We start from the raw sequence: 20,632 nt of genomic DNA, 5'->3' as shown, positions 1-20,632 counted from the left end.
GGGTTGGTTGGGAGTGAAGTTTGTCCTGCCCATCCTCCACTGTGATTAGTTAGCTGACTAAAAAGTGTCAGTGTTGAATGAAAAAAGCATAAACAAATAAAATAAAATTCAGTGCCTGGTCACGCTCCAAGCGTTTTAAAAAAAACGTCATGCTCTCATTGAAAACAATTGAAAAAATATGTCTCAGGGGCATAAAACACTTTGAACTATAAAACTCATCTTAAATCTGTTTATCATATAAAACCGCAAGTTATATGGTTTGCTTTTATTATCTGTTTATGAACTTCTGAAGCGTCAAAGTTTGGTAAACCTAAAAGAAAAAAGAGAAAGCAAATAGATTCTACTATAGAGGTTTTGCACTTAAGTCACGGTTTGTTCAGTTACCTGGATGCACGGCCATATTGGAGATACTTAGATGTATACAACAGCGTGTATTGCATGGTTTGTGTAGAACTGAAGAAGTTTTTCTGCTAATTTATGCTGTCTAAACCATGGAAAAAATATGTGGAAGCTGCTAAATCATATACAGAAGGGTTTAGTAAGAAGGAAAGGATGCAGTAGTTTGACAAACTATGACAAAGTTAACAGGTGGTAAAGATACGTATGTGCAGTATTTATTTAGATACTAGTTTAAAGGAGCAACACAAAACAAAAATTTACAGATAATGTACTCACCCCCTTGTCATCCAAGATGTTCATGTCTTTCTTCAGTCTTAAGGAAGATATGTTGTTTGAGGGGGAAAAAAAATTAGGATTTCTCTCCATATAATGGACTTCTATGGTACCCCCGAGTTTGGACTTCCAAAATGCAGCTTCAAAGGGCTCTAAACGATCACAGCCGAGGAAAGAAGGATCTTGTCTTATCTACCATCGGCTATTTTCTAAAAAAAAAAAAAAATACAATTTATATTTTTACTTTCTTCTTCCTTGGCTGGGATCATTTACAGCCCTTTGAAGCTGCATTTAAATTGCATTTTGGAAGTTCAAACTCGGGGGCACCATAGAAGTCCATTATATGGAGAGAAATCCTGAAATGTTTTCCTCAGAAAACATCGTTTCTTTACGACTGAAGAAAGAAAGACGTGAACATCTTGGATGACTTCTGAAAGTGAACTACTCCTTTAATATTTCACCTGCCTGACTGGAAATGATAAGAACAAACACAAATGTTGTCAAGATTCTTGTCCTGGAAATCCTGGTTTAGTCTGGCCAACCACAAACGCCTTTTCCTCAGGCAGTTTTTTGCAATCTTCTCCTTGATTTGTTATAAGCTTCGGCAGTCTATAGTACTCCAAATGGTTTTTTTTTCTCAGCCTGACCAATTGGCACAGCCACAAACATGACAATTGACCATTTCAACAGCAATAATCAGCTAAATTCGTGAGTTCAGTTCAGTGGCATTTTTTTTTTACGTTCAGCGCCACCAATATGGCCGATTGATGATGCTTTGTGAAAACAATTTGTAAGAATGATTCTTTTTCATTTTGCATTCAATGCTAGGTGGTAAAATAGTATGTAGGAGCAATTCTAGACAAAATCCATATGTTTACATTTTTTGGTAGATGAAAACTATAATTGGGGAAAAAAAACTCTAGTGTTCAGATGAATTTAGCTACTGTGAATAGATCCATGGGAATTCATTGTTTCAGTTTATAGTCTTGTTCACTGCAAACATTGACTCGCAGTCTGAATAGACTCTTTACACCACTTTAGACCATCACCGCACATGTTACTGTACATTCAGCCCATTTGAGAGGGGCAACAGCTGTCTGGGTATAGGCATGTAGGAACTACATTCGACTTTTCACACTGTGTCAACACACTCGGCCCCAACGGTCCCCTCCCCCCACCCTTGGCTTTATCACACACAACTTTGACCTTCACTCTGAAGGAGAATGAGAGAGCCTACGTTACCATTATAGACTCATAGTGCTTTCCATATATGGCTCTACAACCATTGTGTGTCTTGAAATAGATATTTGCAATTGTTTGCACACTTACTATCTTGTGTTAATCATAATAGATGTGTTTGGTGATTTACATCTCTGATCACGCAGCGTTTTGGCTCTGAGTTGGGTTTCTGTTGTAAATCCACAGGCACATTAGACGTGAGGCTCATGGGCTGTCAGGACCTCCTGGAGAACGTCCCAGGTCGCTCAAAGACAGCATCTGTTTCTCTGCCCGGCTGGAGCCCCAGTGAGGCACGCTCCTCATTTATGAGCCGAGGAAACAAGAACAAATCTGGCAGCAGCCGAACCCTCTCCAAGTCTGATGAACTGTCCAGTTGAGTGGCTTTTTATTTGGTTTAAATGCTGGTTGAAAATCCAAGTTAATATCATTCGTGAAAATCTGAAATGGATGTTTTGCTTCACTGTTTCATTCTGAAGCAGAATAAATCAAGGAACAACTGTAAATTGAACTAAATTCAGAAACATTAGACTGCATTTATCAGACTACAAAGTGAAACGTGGCAATTTTATTTCATCTTCACTCATTGTTTTAGCCGTTAAATTGATTATACTTTTATTCTATAGTTACAGTTGAGTTCAAAAGTTTACATACACCTTGCATGAATCTGCAATATGTTAACAGTTTAGCAAAATAAGAGGATTTTTTTATTTAGTACTGACCTGAATAAGATATTTCACATAATTAACATAATTCTCAAGAGAAAATAATAGTTGAATTTACAAAAATGACCTTGTTCAAAAGTTTACATACGCTTGATTCGTAATACTGTGTTGTTACAGTACCTTAATGCTCCACAGCTGTTTTTTTTTTTTGTTTTTTTGTTTTTTAGTTTTTTAGTAATGGTTGTTCATGAGTCCCTTGTTTGTTCTGAACAGTTAAACTGCCAGCTGTTCTTCTGTAAAATTCTTTCGGTCCCACAAATTATTTGGTTTTTCAGCATTTTTATGTATTTGAATCCTTTCCAACAGTGACTGCATTATTTTGAGATCCATCTTTTCTTTCTTTTTTTACACTGAGGACAACTGAGGGACTCATATGCAATTATTACAGAAGGTTCAAACACTCACTAATGCTCCAGAAGGAAAAATGATGCATCTCTGTTGAACTTGTATTCATGTTTCTGTTCTAAAGTAATAGTTGTTTTGTACTGTTATGACAGATGAAATCAGTGCCGTTCTGAAGTTGGACAACACAGTTGTGGGACAGACCCATTGGAAGCCAGTTAGCAACCAATCTTGGGATCAGAAGTTTACGCTTGAACTTGACCGGGTAATGCAAGAGAAATTGCATAAAACACACTTGTCAAACCACAGTCTTATCCCATAATCCTCTCGACACATGAGTAGAAGGGCCCACATATGCACACATGCTCTCCATTCCAGCTTCTCTCAATTAACTTTGGAAATGTTAATCCCAGATTTGACCCAGTTCTTATGGAAACTCACACAAGGCGGATCAGAAGTCATCAATCGTAATCTCTTCACTCTCACATATATAATTGTCCCCTTTCTTTGATAGCTAAATGTTTATTTAGTCACCCTTGCACATGCAAACCTAAGTTTGTATTTATGTTTGTATTATGTTCACAATCAGCATTATTTCCCTGTTTTTTTTTTTCAGCTTTATAATGTATCTCCATTCCTCCACATTAAAGGAATACTCCACTTCAAAAACAAAATTGTCTTGATAATTTACTCACCCCCATGTCATCCAATATGTTCATGTCTTTCTTTCTTCAGTCGCAAAGAAATTTAGTTTTTTGAGGAAAACATTACAGGGTTTTTCTCCATAAAGTGGACTTTAATGGTGCTTAATGGATTGAAGGTTAAAAATGCAGTTTCAGTGAAGCTTCAAAGGGGTCTACATGATCCCAGCCGAGGAATAAGGGTCTTATCTACTGAAATGATCGGTTATTTTCACTCCGGTTCAATACAGTTAGAGTATGTCGAAAAACTCCCATCTCATTTTCTCCTCCACCTTCAAAATCGTCCTACATCGCTGCAGAAGTACCAACCCAGTGTGTACAAAGTGAACATGCAAAAAAAAAAGTCAAACACCCTTTACAAAAAAAGGGCGATGTAAGACGATTTTGAAGTTGAAGGAGAACATGAGATGGAAATTTTTCGACATACCCTAACTGTCTTTAACCGGAGTGCATAGAATATGCATCGCAGAGCTAGACAAGACATTTTTTAAGAAAAGTACCTATCGTTTTACTAGATAAGACCCCTATTCCTCGCTGGGATCGTTTAGAGCCATTTGAAGCTGCATTGAAACTGCGTTTTTAACCTTCAATCCATTGAGCACCATTTAAGTCCACTATATAGAGAAAAATTCTGGAATGTTTTTCTCAAATGTAATTTTATATATTTTATAATATCTTGAATGACATGAGGGTGAGTAAATTATCAGGAATTTTGTTATTCTGTAAGTGATTTTGTGTTTGCTTTGGCACTCTTTATTTTTCTTTTTATGGAATTGCTCAGGTTTCTTCTTGGCATCTCTCAAAGCAGCAAGGGTTAAACAAATATGAATTAAATGACTCGTTCATTAGTGATTCCTGTAAGACTGATATGGAGGCTTGTTCTATTTATTTGTGAGTGTTGATTATTATTAACACACACGTCTATGGGTTTGGATGTGCTTTTGGATGTGTGACTGACATAAGCGTTTAATCTCATGGCAGGCAACATGAGAGCTCTAATCAGCAGTTGTGCAATGGCAGACAGACTCTGAAAAGACCTGTAAAAGGCCTGTAAATGTCAAACTGATGGCTGTAAACTGTAGTAAAACTCATAAGTGGTAACTATTAGGCATTTTAACGGATAAATTAGAAAAGAAAAGCAATCAACCAGTGCTCTGTTAAAAACATTTTTTTTTTGGCATTTAAAAACAAGAAAATATATTTTGTTACATTGATCTAACATTTTAATTTAGCTGTTGGCGCCAGTATCCCAGCTTGTAAACCTTTCCAAATCCAGTCCCATCAACTGGTCAATACTACACAGTAATAAAACATAATTTATTTTTAAAAGGTTTTTTAAAGAATTCAATCATGTGTGTGTTATGTGTGTATTTAATATCAGATAATAAATTATATTTTGGTTGTCCTGTAGTCTCGTGAGCTGGAGATATCTGTGTACTGGAGAGACTGGCGCTCGCTGTGTGCTGTGAAGTTTTTACGGCTGGAGGACTTCCTGGACAACCAGCGTCATGGCATGTGCCTTTACCTGGAACCACAAGGCACATTGTTTGCTGAGGTACTTATTTTTTTTCATTACACATAGACATGCAATATACAAGTTCGATGGCCTTGTAGAGGATATTTTTATTGAGATTATCTCTACCTCTTTGAATACAGGTTACATTTTTTAACCCAGTTATTGAGAGGCGACCTAAACTACAAAGGCAAAAGAAAATCTTCTCCAAACAGCAAGGTAAGCTTATGAAGTGGCAAATATGCCTCAGTGTTGAGAAGGGTTGACATGTTCACTCAAACAGATTAGATTAAGCAGCCTACTCTTGACACAGTACTGTGGTTCAATATTACACTGCTTTGGGGCCAGTGTTTACACAATGAAGTCAGAAAGAACTTTGACCCTCTTGTTTGAACTTCTTTTGAACCATTTATAGACGAAGGCGGCGAATAGGTGGTTTAGAGACTTAAGCTCTGTTCAAAATTGTGCCAAAGTCCCACAAAGAATGCTCTGCATGGGAAACTCATGTCAAAGTTTTCTGTTAGCATTTGGCTAAGCTAACAGTGCAATACTGTTATAAGGGTACAGGGATGTTAGTGTGTCATTCAAATTTCTGCCTTTTTACATAGAATATTTGTTCTGGGGGACAGGCTTTCACATAAATATTCCATCTTTGTTTTGTTTTCTCATTAAGCTTGGATTCTGAGAGCGTATTGTCGATGAATGATATACAGTTGTGCTCATAAATTTACATACCCCTTGTGGATTATGCTAAATGTAAGTAATTTTTAACAAAATAGGAGGGATCATGAAAGCTGCATGTTATTTATTATTTAGTACTTTCCTGAATAAGCTATTTCACATAACAGATGTTTATATATACTCCACAAGACCAAGTAATTAACTGATTTTATAAAAATTACTGTTCAAAAGTTTACATACCCTTGAATCATAATAGTGTATGTTGTAACTGTGTGGGATCATTGTTTGTGAGTCCCTTGTTGGCCCTAAGCAGGTTAGCTGCCTGTTGTTCTTTAGAAAAATCCTCCAGCTCCTGCACATTATTTGGTTTTCCAGAAGCATCTGCGTATTTGTACCTTTTCCAAAAGTGAATGTATGCACTTGTCACAGGACAAGTGAGGGACTCATGCAACTATTACAGAAGGTTTAAATGCTTACTGATGTTCCAGAAGGAAACGAGATGCATTAAGAGCCGGGGGGTGAAAACTTTTGAATTGGATGATCAGGGTAAATAGTACTAAATTGACTATGTCTTCTGGGAGACATGTAAATATTTATGTAGCTTATGAAATACAATACTAAATGGGGGAAGAAAAAATGAAAAATTCACACATTATGTTGTTCAAACGATTACACCCCTGGCTCTTAATGCATTGTGTTGCCTTCTTAAGCATCAGTAAATGTTTTCACCTTTTGTAATAGTTGTGTATAAGTTCCTCAATTGTTCTCAGTGTAACAAGATGGATATCAAAATCATAGTTACTTTTGGAAAGTGTTCAAATATGCAGAAGATGCAGGAAAGACCAAATAATGTTCAGGAGCTGAAGGATTTTTCTGAAAACAATTCTAAACAATAATAAAAACAGTCGTGGATCATAAACTTTTGAACGGGGTCAATTTATATAAATTCAGTTATTATTTTGTCCTGTAGAGCAGTGGTTCTCAATCCTGGTCCTGGGGGACCCCTGCTCTGCACATTTTGCATGTATCCCTTATTTAATACACCTGATTGAGATCATCAGCTCATTAGTAGAGATCCATTAATTGAACTAACAAGCTGAAGATCTCAATCAGGTGTGTTAAATAAGGGAGACATGCAAAATGTGCAGAGCAGGGGTCCTCCAGGACCAGGATTGAGAACCACTGCTGTAGAGTATATGTAAACATCTGTTATGTGAATTGGCTTATCCAGGACAGTACTAAATTAAAAATAACATACAGTTTTCATGATCCCTCTTATTTTGGTAAATTTAATAACATTTAGCATATTCTGTAAGGGGTATGTAAATTTATGAGCACAACTGTATATCGAATAATGATGATGATGATGATGATGATATAATAAACCTTTTGGAACAACCAGAGAGCATGTCTACAGTGCATTAAAAGACTGTCTCCATCAAAAGCAGTTTGCTTCTGCTTTCTTCATCTCATACGTAACTGTTCCTCACAGGTAAAACGTTCCTGCGCGCCCCTCAGATGAACATTAATATCGCCACCTGGGGCAGATTGGTGAGAAGAGCCATTCCATCAATCAATAACTCATTCACTCCTCAGACGGCTGATTTGGGCTCAGCATTGAGCCATGAAAACGTATCCATCGGCCACCCAGACGCCCACTCCATACCCAGGTACATATATGTACAAATTCATTCCAGCTCATCCACGCAGACTCATTTCCTATAAGAGCATCTGGTAGCGGAAAGCCCTCAAATTATTCTCCAGTCTCTGATAAACAATGACTAATCTGTCTGGAAACATAATTGCTGTTCTATATTTAGATAATGAGATGACTTAACATTCCTGCTTTGTATCCCAGTGTATGCATTCCATAATGTAGCTGTTCTGTAAATCTCTAGACCCCCAAACAAAGCCACTGGACTGTTTAAAATGGAAACTGACATGTTGTCGAAACCTATGATTTGTCTGCTCTCTTTCAGCGACCCCACTGTGACCAAATTAGACTTTGACAAACCAGCTACCCCTACCCTTTCAAAACGGCACTCCATCGAAGAAGAGATAGAGGAAACTCCATCACCGGATAAGATCCCAGAAGGAAAAGAGGTGCAGGTAAAGGAGTGCTTGGATTAAAGGAATGGTTCACCCAGAACTGAAAGATGTCATCATTCACTCATGTTGATCCAGACCCATCTGACTTATTTTTTTCTGTGGAATGCAAAAGGACAAGCTTTTAAAAAAGCAACTAAACTTAAATTCCAAATACTTCTAATTTAAATTTACCAACAACTGTGGTTTCTACTGTAATGTGGGATTTCTTACTTTGAAGAAGTCACAGAAATTACATTTTACAACACCATAATATATGTTTATAACAAATAGATATTTTGTAAAAAGTAGGGATGTAACAATATCAAAATCTCACAATACAATAATATTGAGATATAAAAAAGGCAAATGAAGAATTGGAAAAAAATCGAGAATTTTGTACATTGTAAAGTTAAATTATTCTGTCTAATACACTATGAGAGTTTAAAATTAAGAGCTCCAACCCATGTTCTTAACTAAAAAAAAAAAAAAACTTGAGTCAGAAAAAAGTAATTTAATTGACTTGACCTGAAATTTAAAGGGGACTTAACCTTCTTTTTATTTGTGATATAGTGTCTCAGTTTAAATTACATTCACACTGGTGTTTTAGGAAGCCAAACAAATTAGAATATAATAATAATAATAATAATAATAATAACAACAACAACATATATTGTGAAACTATTGCACTGCAAAATAAATGAAAATTTTGAAATTTCATAGGTATATTATTTTTGCTTTACACTACAGTAGGGTAATTACAATACTTCTTTCCTCATTTCTACACTTGAAAGAGATATTTTGAATTTGGAATACACATTTAAGCCACTAGCTGTCAGCAATTCATACTGCACTTTTAAGCTTTTATTTTGACGGAAACAGCAGTAGAGCTTCTATTTTTGACGGCAAACTCCAGCTTCTATAAAACAGGCTTACAAAAATGCATCTCACTACAAATCTAGTGAAAAGCTGTAATAATCTGCCGCGAGAATAAAGCATAACTAGTGGCAGTTTAGTTCCAAAACAAACGCTAAACTCACAATACATGCAATAAATGAGTTCACTGCATTAATTCCCTGTGAACAGAGACGTTCTGAGGTGCGGAAAACACCGGATCACGAGCTGATCGCCTGAACGAAGTGCGCGCTGCAAAACTAGACTTTTTGCCCGGAAGACCTCTCTTTTCATATGACCACGATAATATCGCTATCGTAATATCTTGATATTGATAATATCGTTCCATCCCTATTTAATAGTTATGCTAAAATATTTTATTAGGTAGAAATGGTGAGTAAGGTCCTTAGCCTTAGCCAAATCAAGATTTTTTTTTTTTTAAATCAGAGAGCTTTTTGACCCTCCATCGACAGCTACACAACTGACATGTTTATGGCCCAGAAAGGTAGTAAGGACATCATTAAAATAGTCAGTGACATCAGTGGTTCAACCATAATTTTACGTTTGAGAATATCACAACGTATGCCTGTGGCACTGCTGATGCAGAAAGTCTATCTCTTAGTTTTTCGTCTATATATTCTGGTTCAAATAAGTAAGGCTAGGCAAAAAATTCTCTTGAAATCTTCAGACATGTTAATGCATCTGGGTTCTACGTCAGAGTGCTGGCTTCATAACATTATGGTTGAACCTTGGCTCGTACGTGGACAATTTTAACGATGTCATTACTAACTTTCTGGGCCTTGAGTGTGTCAGTTGTGTTGCTGTCTATGCAGGGTCACAAAGCTCTTGGATTTCATTTAAAATATCTTAATTTGCGCTATTAAGATGAAAGAACATGATTGGAATGACATGAGAGTGAGTAATTAATGACAGATTTTTTTTTGGGGGGGGGGGGGGGGGGGGGTAAACTATTTACATATACTAGAAGTCTCCATAGATTTACAAAAGTAACTAAAACAAGAGATAAAGTAAGCTTGAGAACCCCTGGCATATTCAATACAGCAAAGTTGTCCTTGACTGCCTCTGTTCACCATTCACTTAGATATAGAAAAGTACAGCTTGAACATCCTGTCCTACATGTCCTTCTGTGTTTAATTGGCAAAATGTAGTCATATGGGTTTGGAATAATATGATGACAAGTAAACAATCACAGAATCTTTTTTTTTTTTTGTCTGAACTGTCCCTTTAAAGCAAGTATTATTAATAAGCAGAGTTCACTTGCAGTACTTCAGAATGACTCTTAAATGCCTCTCGTCTTACAGGATGCCCTTGCGACCTTTGACTTCCTGAACAACACAGTAGCTAAACCAGATTATGACAATCTGGTTGAAAATGAGCAGCCTGAACTGGAACTTACTGCAGTTCAACGAAAAACTGAAATAAGGTAGTTTGTTCCTCATTTATGGATGACTGACATCACAGCTACATATTAACAGGCATACATTAACGATCAATGTCAAATGCTCAAAATGTTTGTGGTCATGCCTTTAGGGAAGAAGAGGAAGTTCAATTCAGTTTGACAGACTTCAAATGCGTAGCTGTTCTGGGGCGTGGCCACTTTGGAAAGGTAAACTTAAACTTCCTTTCGCATACGCAGTAAGAGTTGTGTAAAATTTGCAAATGCGCCATAAATGTACGGCACTTTAACCATTTGTGTAATTTTATTGTAGATTATCTCTGCATGCTGCCGCTTTCCGATATGGCTCCTGCAGACACATCAGTTTTTATTCTCTCATCCCTTTAATTATTCAACAGGTTTTACTTGCTGAGTACAAGACCACTGGGGAAATGTTTGCCATTAAAGCTTTGAAGAAAGGTGACATTGTTGCAAGGGATGAAGTAGACAGGTAAAAGCTATCTATGTGTGTTTAAGTAAAAAATAATAACTTCATGATGATGCTTGGAAGCATTTGTAGAGGCATCAGTAATCGTATACAGTGGGGAATGTTCTGCTCCTGTTTTACTTCCTGTTATTATTAAGGCCAAAGAGTCAGAGCTGTGCTCTAGACATGTTGGAGCCACCATGTACAGTGTTTTTAGTTTTTGTCTTTTGACAATTTTTTTGAATTTAGTATTTTAGCATGTCACATTTATTCATTTTAGCCCATTTTAAAAAATTTAAATGCCATGACTTTTTAGTCGACAGTATGCAAAATAGCAAAAAAATCAACTTTTGCTATTTATCGTAGTGTCTATTTACACTAAGTGCAAATAGCCTGCCTTGTTGGCAGAGGCTGTTTACACTAACTCCACCCACCAATGTATGGTTGAGTTAGACAACATTACAAAATATGCCCGCTAAACATAGACTCAAGTGGCGTAGGTGGTTTTTTGACGTGATCGACCTGAGTTCGAAACCGCCTTTTGCCGAACCCGTTCTTCTCCCTTTTCACATCATATATATCGAAATTAGGGCTGTCAATCGATTAAAAAATTTTTTAATCGCGATTAATCGCATGGTTGTCTTGAGTTAACTCGCGATTAATCGCACATTTTTATCTGTTCTAAATGTACCTTAAATTAACACCTTTTAATGTTTTTAATACTCTAATCAACATTGGCATGGACAAATATGGTTGCTTTAAGCAAATATGTGTTTATTATCAGTGAAACCATACTTGACTAGACTAACTTGTTTCAAAGGTAGATGTTTTTCAAATAACTTGTTTATGTCTATTAGACACATGAAAAAAAAAGAACATAGAAACACCAGGTTCCCATTACTTCTCGTTCTTAGCACTAAGCAATTTACTTACACAAGCCTGTTTACATTATTTGCAGGACAGGGCAGCTCACTTCTTCTGAACATGCAAAATCTACATTTATTATTACATTTGTTTGCCTCTAGGTGTCCACATACTGTCATTTGATGCAGCCAAGTTCTCAACAAAACTGTTTCCATTGTTTTGATTTAATATTTCTGTTATCAGACAACCAAAGTAATATGAAATAATAACTGAAAAAAATCCTAAATTATGATCATTATTCAATCACTGAAAAGAATCACTTACCGGCATCTGGACATAAGTCACTATTCCCTGCATTATTATCGTTGTTTTTAACTTCCTGTTTGAATGCCTTCAGGATCCTTTGACTTTTTAGGAGTTTAGTCATTTAAAGTTATTTGATCCCAAAAACCTGCTTCTTTTATGTTTTAATGTATTGTTTTGGTTATAATGTACTGATTGGAGAGCCTGGTCTCATGCAAATGCGCACTAGCACGACTTTCTGTTTCTATTTGGCGTGCTATTAACAAGCTGAAATTAACTTTGGCGTGCATATGATATGCAATTATGCATGTGTTTGACGTGCATTTAATACGCCGTTTTCGCGTGCATACTCGTATGTGGCTTTACGCATCAACACCACAGCACCAATCCTAACGTAGCCCGACTCCTTTTGCATTTATTTAAATATGCCAGAAGTGCCGGTGTACGCAAAAGGATAAAATACAGAAGTACCTGCGTACCGGCCCACTTCAAGCACTGGAATGAACATAACATCAGTTTAAACTGAAAGCGCTGCTCCACTGCCGCTCACTGAACAGAGCAGACGCAGATATAAAGAGAGGGAGGTGCGCGCGCATTGGGAGACCTCACGCACGTTCAGCAAAACCGAAGAGCCTCAGAAACTATATTAGGTTTGTCCAATTATGTGTTTATGTATTGTTGCTAGACACTTTTCGCTAGGTTGGCAGCACTGTGCATTCATTTCTTTAACTATGGGCTGCTAGGTAGTGGGTCAAACAGAAAATGCGCGCTGCGTTAATCGTGCGTTAATAAAATTAGTGCCGTTAAAATTCATTTGCGTTAACGCGCTATTAACGCGTTAATTTTGACAGCCCTAATCGAAATGGATCGAATTTCAATAAAATTAAGGAAATAATTGAAAAGTGAAAAATAAAGTGCTTCACAGGCGTTTTTATTGGGTAGGGTTAGGGGTAGGTCTACAGAGGGCTTTATTTTCCCAATGAGGCAAAATCCATTTAATAAGTTTAATAAAAATGATAATTTAAACTCAATGTTATTAGTAAGTAACATAAATAGCATCTAACTAGTATTATTGCGAAGAAAATACTGTTATTTTTACATAATCTAAATAGAATCTTTTTTGTGCATAATTGACTTTAGGTTAACTTAATTTAGGTTGATGCTGGAAGTCCTCATGCTAGCAACTTTCTGACTTGCTGTGACTTTTGTAAAAAAAAAAAAAAAAAAAAAAAAGTAGTATCTTTTTGCCATATTCTTGTTTCTAATTTGTCATTTTCTCCTCAAGAATTTTCTCTCATGTCTTATTCTAATACAGAGGCTTGTTATATAATCTATAGTTGAGGTCAAAAGTTTACATACACCTTTGCAGAATCTTCAAAATGTGAATTATTTTACCAAAATAAGAGATCATACAAAATGCATGTTCTTTTTTTTTTCATTTAGTACTGACCTGAATAAGGTGTTTCACATAAAAAGACATTTACATATAGTCCACAAAAGATAAATGGTTATATTTATTAAAATCACCCTGTTCAAAAGTTTACATGCGCTTGGTTCTTAATACTATGTTGTTACCTGAATGATCCACAGTTTTTGTTTTTTTTGTTTAGTGATAGTTGTTCATGAGTCCCTTGTTTGTCCTGAATGGTTAAACTGCGCGCTGTTCTTGTGTATTTGAACCCTTTCCAACAATGACTGTATTTTTTCTTTTCACACTCATATGCAACAATTACAGAAGTTTCACTGATGCTCCAGAAGGAAACCCAATGCATTAAAGGCCAAGGTGTGAAAACTTTTCTTAATTTGAAGATCAGAATAAACCCACTTATTTTGTCTTCTGGGAAACATATAAGTATCCTCTGAAGGGCAGTACTAAATAAAATGTATATATGTAGGAAAAATAAGAATCTTCATTCTGTTCAAAAGTTTACACCCCTTGCTCTTAATGCATCAGTGAGCGTTTGACCCTTCTGTAATAGTTGCATATGAGTCCCTCAGTTGTCCTCAGTGTGAAAAGATGGATCTTAAAATCACAAAGTCATTGTTGGAAAGGGTTCAAATACACAAAAATGCTGAAAAACCAAAGAATTTGTGGGTAACAGCAAAGTATTAAGAATCAAGCCAATGTAAACTTTTAAATGGGGTAATTTTTATAAATTCAACTATTATTTCCTCTTGTGGACTATGTGTAAATGTCTTTTATGTGAGAGATCCTATTCAGGTCAGTAATAAATTAAAAATGAACATGCATTTTGTATGATTGGTAAAATAATTAACATTTTGCAGATTCTGACCTCAAAAGTATACGCAAATGTAATGCTACAGTACATTTAACAATAAACACTTACGATTTTGCATTTGGGTGATTAACATTCCACTTAAAACTACTAATATTAAGCTTATCCTGTTATAATTACTACGGATGCAGTTAATGTGGCCATGTTAACTGACAAAGCGGAGTGACTCTTTTAAAAATGCATTTGTCACACAGCAGGTCAATATGATAAAGTAGAAAGTCTTAAATATAGCAGCTCAAGTATGCATGTCATATATTAATTTTAACCGGAAATGTCAATGCACGTGTTTTGTGTCAGCTGTCCGTCAACTTTACATATTACCATCTATCCACAGCCTCATGTGCGAAAAGAGGATCTTTGAGACGGTGAACAGTGTTCGGCATCCGTTCCTGGTAAACCTCTTCGCTTGTTTCCAGACCAAGGAGCATGTGTGTTTCGTCATGGAGTACGCAGCAGGAGGAGACCTGATGATGCACATTCATGCAGATGTGTTCTCAGAGCCACGCTCTGTGTGAGTGACTGACTAAATTTACTATTTCTGCTGGCACTTAACCGTTTTCCACTTAAAAAGCCAAAAGTTGGATTTTCATCTAAAATGACTTGTTTTTATGTCCTCAGTTTTTATGCTGCTTGTGTAGTTTTGGGCCTGCAATATCTGCATGACCATAAAATAGTGTACAGGTAAGTGTCAGTCCTGAATGTCAAAAAAAAAAAAAAAAGTTTATGAACGTTTTATGAACCCCATGTGACTCTCTTGAACTTTCTTCTGCAGGGATTTGAAATTAGATAACCTTTTGTTAGATACTGAGGGATATGTCAAGATTGCAGATTTTGGTCTCTGCAAAGAAGGTAGATTTTTTTTTTCTATTAGTAATGCTACTAAAGTTTATGTGATTTGTCTGTTGTCAGTAATGTGGGTGTAACTCATTCCATCTCTTGTCACGTAGGAATGGGCTTTAAAGATCGTACTAGTACGTTCTGTGGCACTCCTGAGTTCTTAGCGCCGGAAGTTTTAACTGAGACGTCATACACAAGAGCGGTGGACTGGTGGGGTCTGGGAGTTCTCATATTTGAGATGTTGGTTGGAGAGGTATGATCGATGGATATTCGATTGATCCGCAAGGGGACATTTATGAAGAGTACACTTCATATTATTTTCTTTCAGATGACTAAATATTTGGAAAGACATGTATTGACTTAACTGTTAGTAGGGCCATTCTACAGAATTGGTGCATCTGCTGTCCCACAACCAAAAAAACACATTTGTGACCCTGGATCACAAAATCAGTTTTAAGTAGCATGGGTATATTTGTAGCAGTAGCCAAAAATGCATTGTATGGGTCAGAATGATTGATTTTTCTTTTATGCCAAAAATCATTAGGATATTAAGTAAAGATCCTGTTCCATGAAGATAATTTGTCAATTTCCTCCTCTAAATATATCAAAACCCTATTTTAGATTAGTGATATGCATTGCCAAGAACTTCATTTGGACAACTTTAAAGGCGATTTTCTCAGTATAATATTGTTCTGTCCTAACTTGCAGCTTTTTTATTTAGCTTTCAGATGATGTGTACATCTCAGTTTCAAAAAATGACTGGTTTTGTGGTCCAAGGTCACATTTAAAAAGCATTTAAGTATCCAAATCTTAGATGTTTACTTAGATCTACTAATTTTCTATTGAAACCCACGATAATATTTATAATATTCAGTAAGCTTTATATTTATATATATATATATATATATATATATAAAATCATCATTTATTGGGTACTTTCAGTTGGTAGGTTGCTGTCCTGAACCTTAACCCCTAAATTTCAACTTATGAAAATATTAAACAATTTTTTGTATTTTTTCCATTGTTGTTTTTAAAAGTATCCTTTTGATTCTATTAAAAATATTTTAAAATATTTCATTTTTTTCGGTAACACTTTACAATAAGGTTCATTAGTTAAACCTTAGTTAATGTATTAACTAACATGAACTAACCATGAGCAATACATTTGTTACTGTATTAACTAATCTTTATTACCGTTAGTTAACGGAAATACAGTTGTTCATTGTTTGTTCATGTTAGTTCACGCTGCATTAACTAATGTTAACAAAATTGTAATAATGCATTAGTAAATGTTGAAATTATCATTAACAAAGATTAATAAATACTGTATAAGTGCAGTTCATTATTAGTTCATGTTAACTAATGTGGTTAACTAATGTTAACTAATGAACCTTATTGTAAAGTGTTACCTTTTTTTCTTTGTAAATTATGAAACATTATGTAAAAAATGTTCATGTCACTACCGAAACAGTGTGAGTTTTAGTCCAATGGCTGAGACTGATTTTAACTACAACCCTAAATTTATGATCAGGAAATCTCTCTCATAGCTACAAGGTGTGAGTAGATAGGCCCAATCATTTTGAGGTAAATGTGTTCAAAACTCTGAAAAATCTGTGTGTAACTTTAAGAAATGCAACTACCGAACACCTTTTTTCTGCAATTAGGCACACTTTTTTGGAAGTTATTCCATAACATTTAGTTTTTATGTGTACAACTTTTCAGAACTGTGCTAGGGTAACCAGTACGATTAGCATCTTTGAACTAGGTTCAAAAGTATCACAAATTGTCACTACCGAAACATTTGGTGGCGTTTCAGTAGTTCAGTAGTGGGGGGGAGGGTGTTATTTCATAAAGTTGTTACTACCGAAACATGTTGTTTCGGTAGTGACAAAAGGGAACACACAGTCCTTTATTTAGGGGAAATAAACTAAATTTTAGTACAGTTATGCACTTTTTGTGTTTTAGTAGTGTTTTAATATGCATTGTCAAAAATAAAGTATACTGAATTATCAACTAAGATGTTATGATAGTTTTTGGTTCAATGTATATTCAAACTAATGAATCCTTAACTTTGAAATCAGTATGATCAGCTTTTTGCCTTTTACAGAGAAAAATTGGATTCGAAATACAACAAATCTCATAAATTACACTTGAAATATTGTTAAAAATGTAATTGTTATTGATTTAGCATTTTTAAAAGGTACCTATTAAGCTAAATCTTAATAGGTCGATATAACCCTTCTAATTGAGCAAACAAATTATTTGGAAAAATAAACTTTGTTTTTCTCTGACTTTAGACCAATTCTGCAGAATAGCCATTTCCATATAATGGAACCTAAGTCTTTCCCTGGTTTACAGACCACAGCAATTCATGCAACAGAGTTTGTCAGCCTGTCTGATGTAGACCAATGGACCGTTCGCACAGAACCTGTTCAAACATTCCATCTGTGCTGTTTGACGTTCACTGTTTTTCAGCGCCTTGCTCTATGAGCGCCATGGTTTTAATACAGTGTGTCAAGCAGTTAAACTTCAGCAAAACGTCCATCAAGTTTGCTGCATTCTGTTCCGTTTTGTTTCTTTCTATCCAGCTTCCAGTTTTTTTAAAGCAAGACTCCATTCCATGTAAACCGTTCTCAGTGTGGTGGTTGCAAACTAAAGATGAACTGCATCATTTGAGCACTGATAGCACTGTTATTGCCTAATAATTCGAAATTATTAAGTACTTTATTATTTTTTTACTGATCTAGTACTGATTGGCTCATGTTCAATGATATGGAAATGATACGAAGTATTAAATTTATTTTAATTACAGTCCCCGTTCCCTGGTGATGATGAAGAGGAGGTGTTTGACAGCATTGTTAACGATGAAGTTCGCTATCCCAGGTTCCTCTCCACAGAAGCCATTTCCATAATGAGAAGGGTATGTTTGGATGTGTCCTGCTATGGTTAAACCATTGTCGTAGACTACAGCTTTATTACAAAAAGACTGTTTCTTTTTGACACTTTTATATTCTCTAATTAATTTGCAAGCTAGCTGTTTATAAGCTTTAAACATTCTCTTCCTTATCCAGTTGTTAAGGAGAAATCCAGAGCGGCGCCTTGGCGCAGGAGAACAAGATGCAGAGGAAGTCAAAAGGCATCCGTTTTTCAGAGTAGGCTATCTGTTTAACCCTTTTTCTTACTTTCAAATGTCACTGAAAAGTCTCCTTACCACACGTTTGTTTATTTTTCCTCAGAATATGGATTGGGCTGGACTGCTGGCAAAGAAGATCCGGCCTCCATTTGTGCCGACCATCAAAAGCCGTGAAGATGTTAGTAACTTTGACGACGAATTCACCTCAGAGGCACCGATATTGACTCCACCTCGTGAGCCGAGGGTTCTGACAGTCAACGAGCAGGAGATGTTTGGAGACTTTGACTACATTGCTGACTGGTGTTAACCCAGATCCTCATAATCCCTGTTCACACATGCTCAACACTGAACCAGCCGAACAACTCCCTCTCTGTAGGACACATTGGAAAAGAAACTGCTTTCCCTCTATGCTCTTATTGTGCCATTTAAGGGATTGGCAATAACCTGTTTTAAGAAACAAGAATGAAGTGGTTGAGTCTTGGTAGCCCAATGTGGAACCTTTTTTTTTTTTTTTTTTTTTTTTTTAAATTGTCAGAGCACTGGGACGCTGATTGGTGACCATTATAAACTTGTGAGGATTCAACAGGATCAACTGCAGCTTCCCTCTACATTTTCCTACACATTTTCTTTGCTTTTAGAAGCTAAAATGTGCCTACCGTCTTCAGATTTTGGGATTTTCGACACAACTGAAGAACTGAACCCGACCAAGATATCAAATTGCAAATACTTCACTCCATAATAGGAGCATCTTGCAAGACGAGCAACCTCAAGAGTTCTCTTGAATTATTTATTTTCTTGTATTCCCGTCAATGCCTTAAATTCTTTACAGGGCTTCCAAACAATAACCATCAGGTACAGAAAACCTACCAAAGCGTTCCTGCCAAATGTTCTTCTAAAAACCTTGGCCAAGAGCACAGATAAATGAACTTGAATTTTATCAAGGCAAATGAAAAAGAGAGAAAGCTGCGATTTTAATTGATCTTCTTTTAATTTCTATAAAAGTATCCTTGTACTCTAATCATCAAAAGAAACGTAAGTTATAGTTTTATACTGTATTTTTAGAATATTAGCCATTTGGATCTGCTGTATGTTATGACAATGGTTGTACACATATATATGAATTGTAAGATTATCATTTTGGAGAGGGCAGCTCAAAGTTGAGAGCAATTCTGAACTTTTCAAATGGAATGTAAAAATGTATATTCATGAAAACAAACAAAAAAAAAATGTATATTTTTGGCATGTGGTCATGCCAAAGCTGGCTGTATGTTTTATTAGTTGACATTTTTTAAAGGATATTTGTAGTCTGTTTCAGATCTTTGTAATTTTGCAACGATTTCTCACAATTTAGCCATTTGTGGTTGTATATGTCAACATTAAACCACCTTTAATAGAACTGGTTTCGTATGTCTGTGATCACCATTCCTACTTGTTAAACACATTCATTCCTACAATGAACTCACCCCGCTCCGAGTAAGATTATGATGGACTCCTGCCAACAATTCCACTCGAGTGTATCATGAAACTTTCCTCAAATACATTCTGTACACCAACTGACACCTGGTTTCTGTCTATTCCTCTTGGTAAAAGCTTCACAGAAGAATGTGAGTGCTCCAGGCAAATTAATGAAGACACAACACCCATAATATCAACTAAGTACGTTTACATGCGTTCACACTTGTAGTTTGGTTCGTTTGGGTTATTTGGTCCAAACCAAAAAGGAAATTTATTTTATTTTTACCACCTGCAAACTCGCAAAGAGCTTATACAGGTGCTGGTCATATAATTAGAATATCTTCAAAAAGTTGATTTATTTCACTAATTCCATTCAAGAAGTGAAACTTGTATAATGTATACATTATTCCACACAGACTGATATATTTCAAGTGTTTATTTCTTTTAATTTTGATGATTATAACCGACAACTGATGAAAACCCCAATTCAGGCCCCGTTTACACGAAGGGAAAACGCAGATATTTCCCTGCGGTTTGGCCTCTCATTTACACGAAAACCCCGTTTTTATCACAGAAAACGATTATTTCTAAAAACTCCGGCCAAAGTGGATAAATTAGAAAACGCCGTTTTCACGTTGTAGTGTGGACTGTGAAAACGGAGGCTTTTGAAAACGATGACGCATATTTATAGTCATGTGACGCATATTGTACCAAAAGAATATCTATGTTTACACCAGTAATTGTGCCTGTGCTATTCACACACTGCTGCTAAAGAGATTTACCTTGTACACTCTTCAAATTACAGTCCTAAAATGATGACGGAAAATTTACTCACAGTTGCTGTCCTGCAAAACATGACGACAACTGCTTTTCAGATAAAATATGAATGAGCGTGATATATAGACGCGTCAGTGGATAATGAGATATTTCCGTAAATTATCCCGCCAGAAGAATTGCGTGAAAACTTATTACGTCTGTATAAGTTTGGAGGCTTTACGCATGCGCAGTAAG

At 35.9% G+C, this 20,632-nt stretch overlaps 1 protein-coding gene across 2 annotated transcripts in view; it reads left to right on the top strand.

Annotated features, from left to right (window-relative positions):
• Window positions 1–19,562, top strand: part of pkn2b (protein kinase N2b) — a 52,263-nt gene extending 32,701 nt beyond the window's left edge. For both annotated transcript variants that reach the window (XM_073851397.1, XM_073851396.1), the window contains 16 exons: window positions 2,098–2,283; window positions 3,131–3,240; window positions 5,088–5,231; window positions 5,333–5,408; window positions 7,363–7,540; window positions 7,850–7,979; window positions 10,172–10,293; window positions 10,401–10,476; window positions 10,665–10,756; window positions 14,531–14,707; window positions 14,815–14,877; window positions 14,969–15,045; window positions 15,144–15,286; window positions 17,846–17,953; window positions 18,105–18,185; window positions 18,270–19,562. In XM_073851397.1, the coding sequence (XP_073707498.1) occupies window positions 2,098–2,283; window positions 3,131–3,240; window positions 5,088–5,231; window positions 5,333–5,408; window positions 7,363–7,540; window positions 7,850–7,979; window positions 10,172–10,293; window positions 10,401–10,476; window positions 10,665–10,756; window positions 14,531–14,707; window positions 14,815–14,877; window positions 14,969–15,045; window positions 15,144–15,286; window positions 17,846–17,953; window positions 18,105–18,185; window positions 18,270–18,473 (1,967 nt within the window). In that variant the 3' untranslated portion in view covers window positions 18,474–19,562. The remainder of the gene's footprint in view (window positions 1–2,097; window positions 2,284–3,130; window positions 3,241–5,087; window positions 5,232–5,332; window positions 5,409–7,362; window positions 7,541–7,849; window positions 7,980–10,171; window positions 10,294–10,400; window positions 10,477–10,664; window positions 10,757–14,530; window positions 14,708–14,814; window positions 14,878–14,968; window positions 15,046–15,143; window positions 15,287–17,845; window positions 17,954–18,104; window positions 18,186–18,269) is intronic.
• The last annotated feature ends 1,070 nt before the right edge of the window (window positions 19,563–20,632 follow it).

This window comes from Garra rufa, chromosome 12 (genome assembly GCF_049309525.1).
Source record: "Garra rufa chromosome 12, GarRuf1.0, whole genome shotgun sequence".
Lineage (NCBI taxonomy): Eukaryota > Metazoa > Chordata > Actinopteri > Cypriniformes > Cyprinidae > Garra > Garra rufa.
This window is presented reverse-complemented; position numbering and strand designations above follow the sequence as displayed.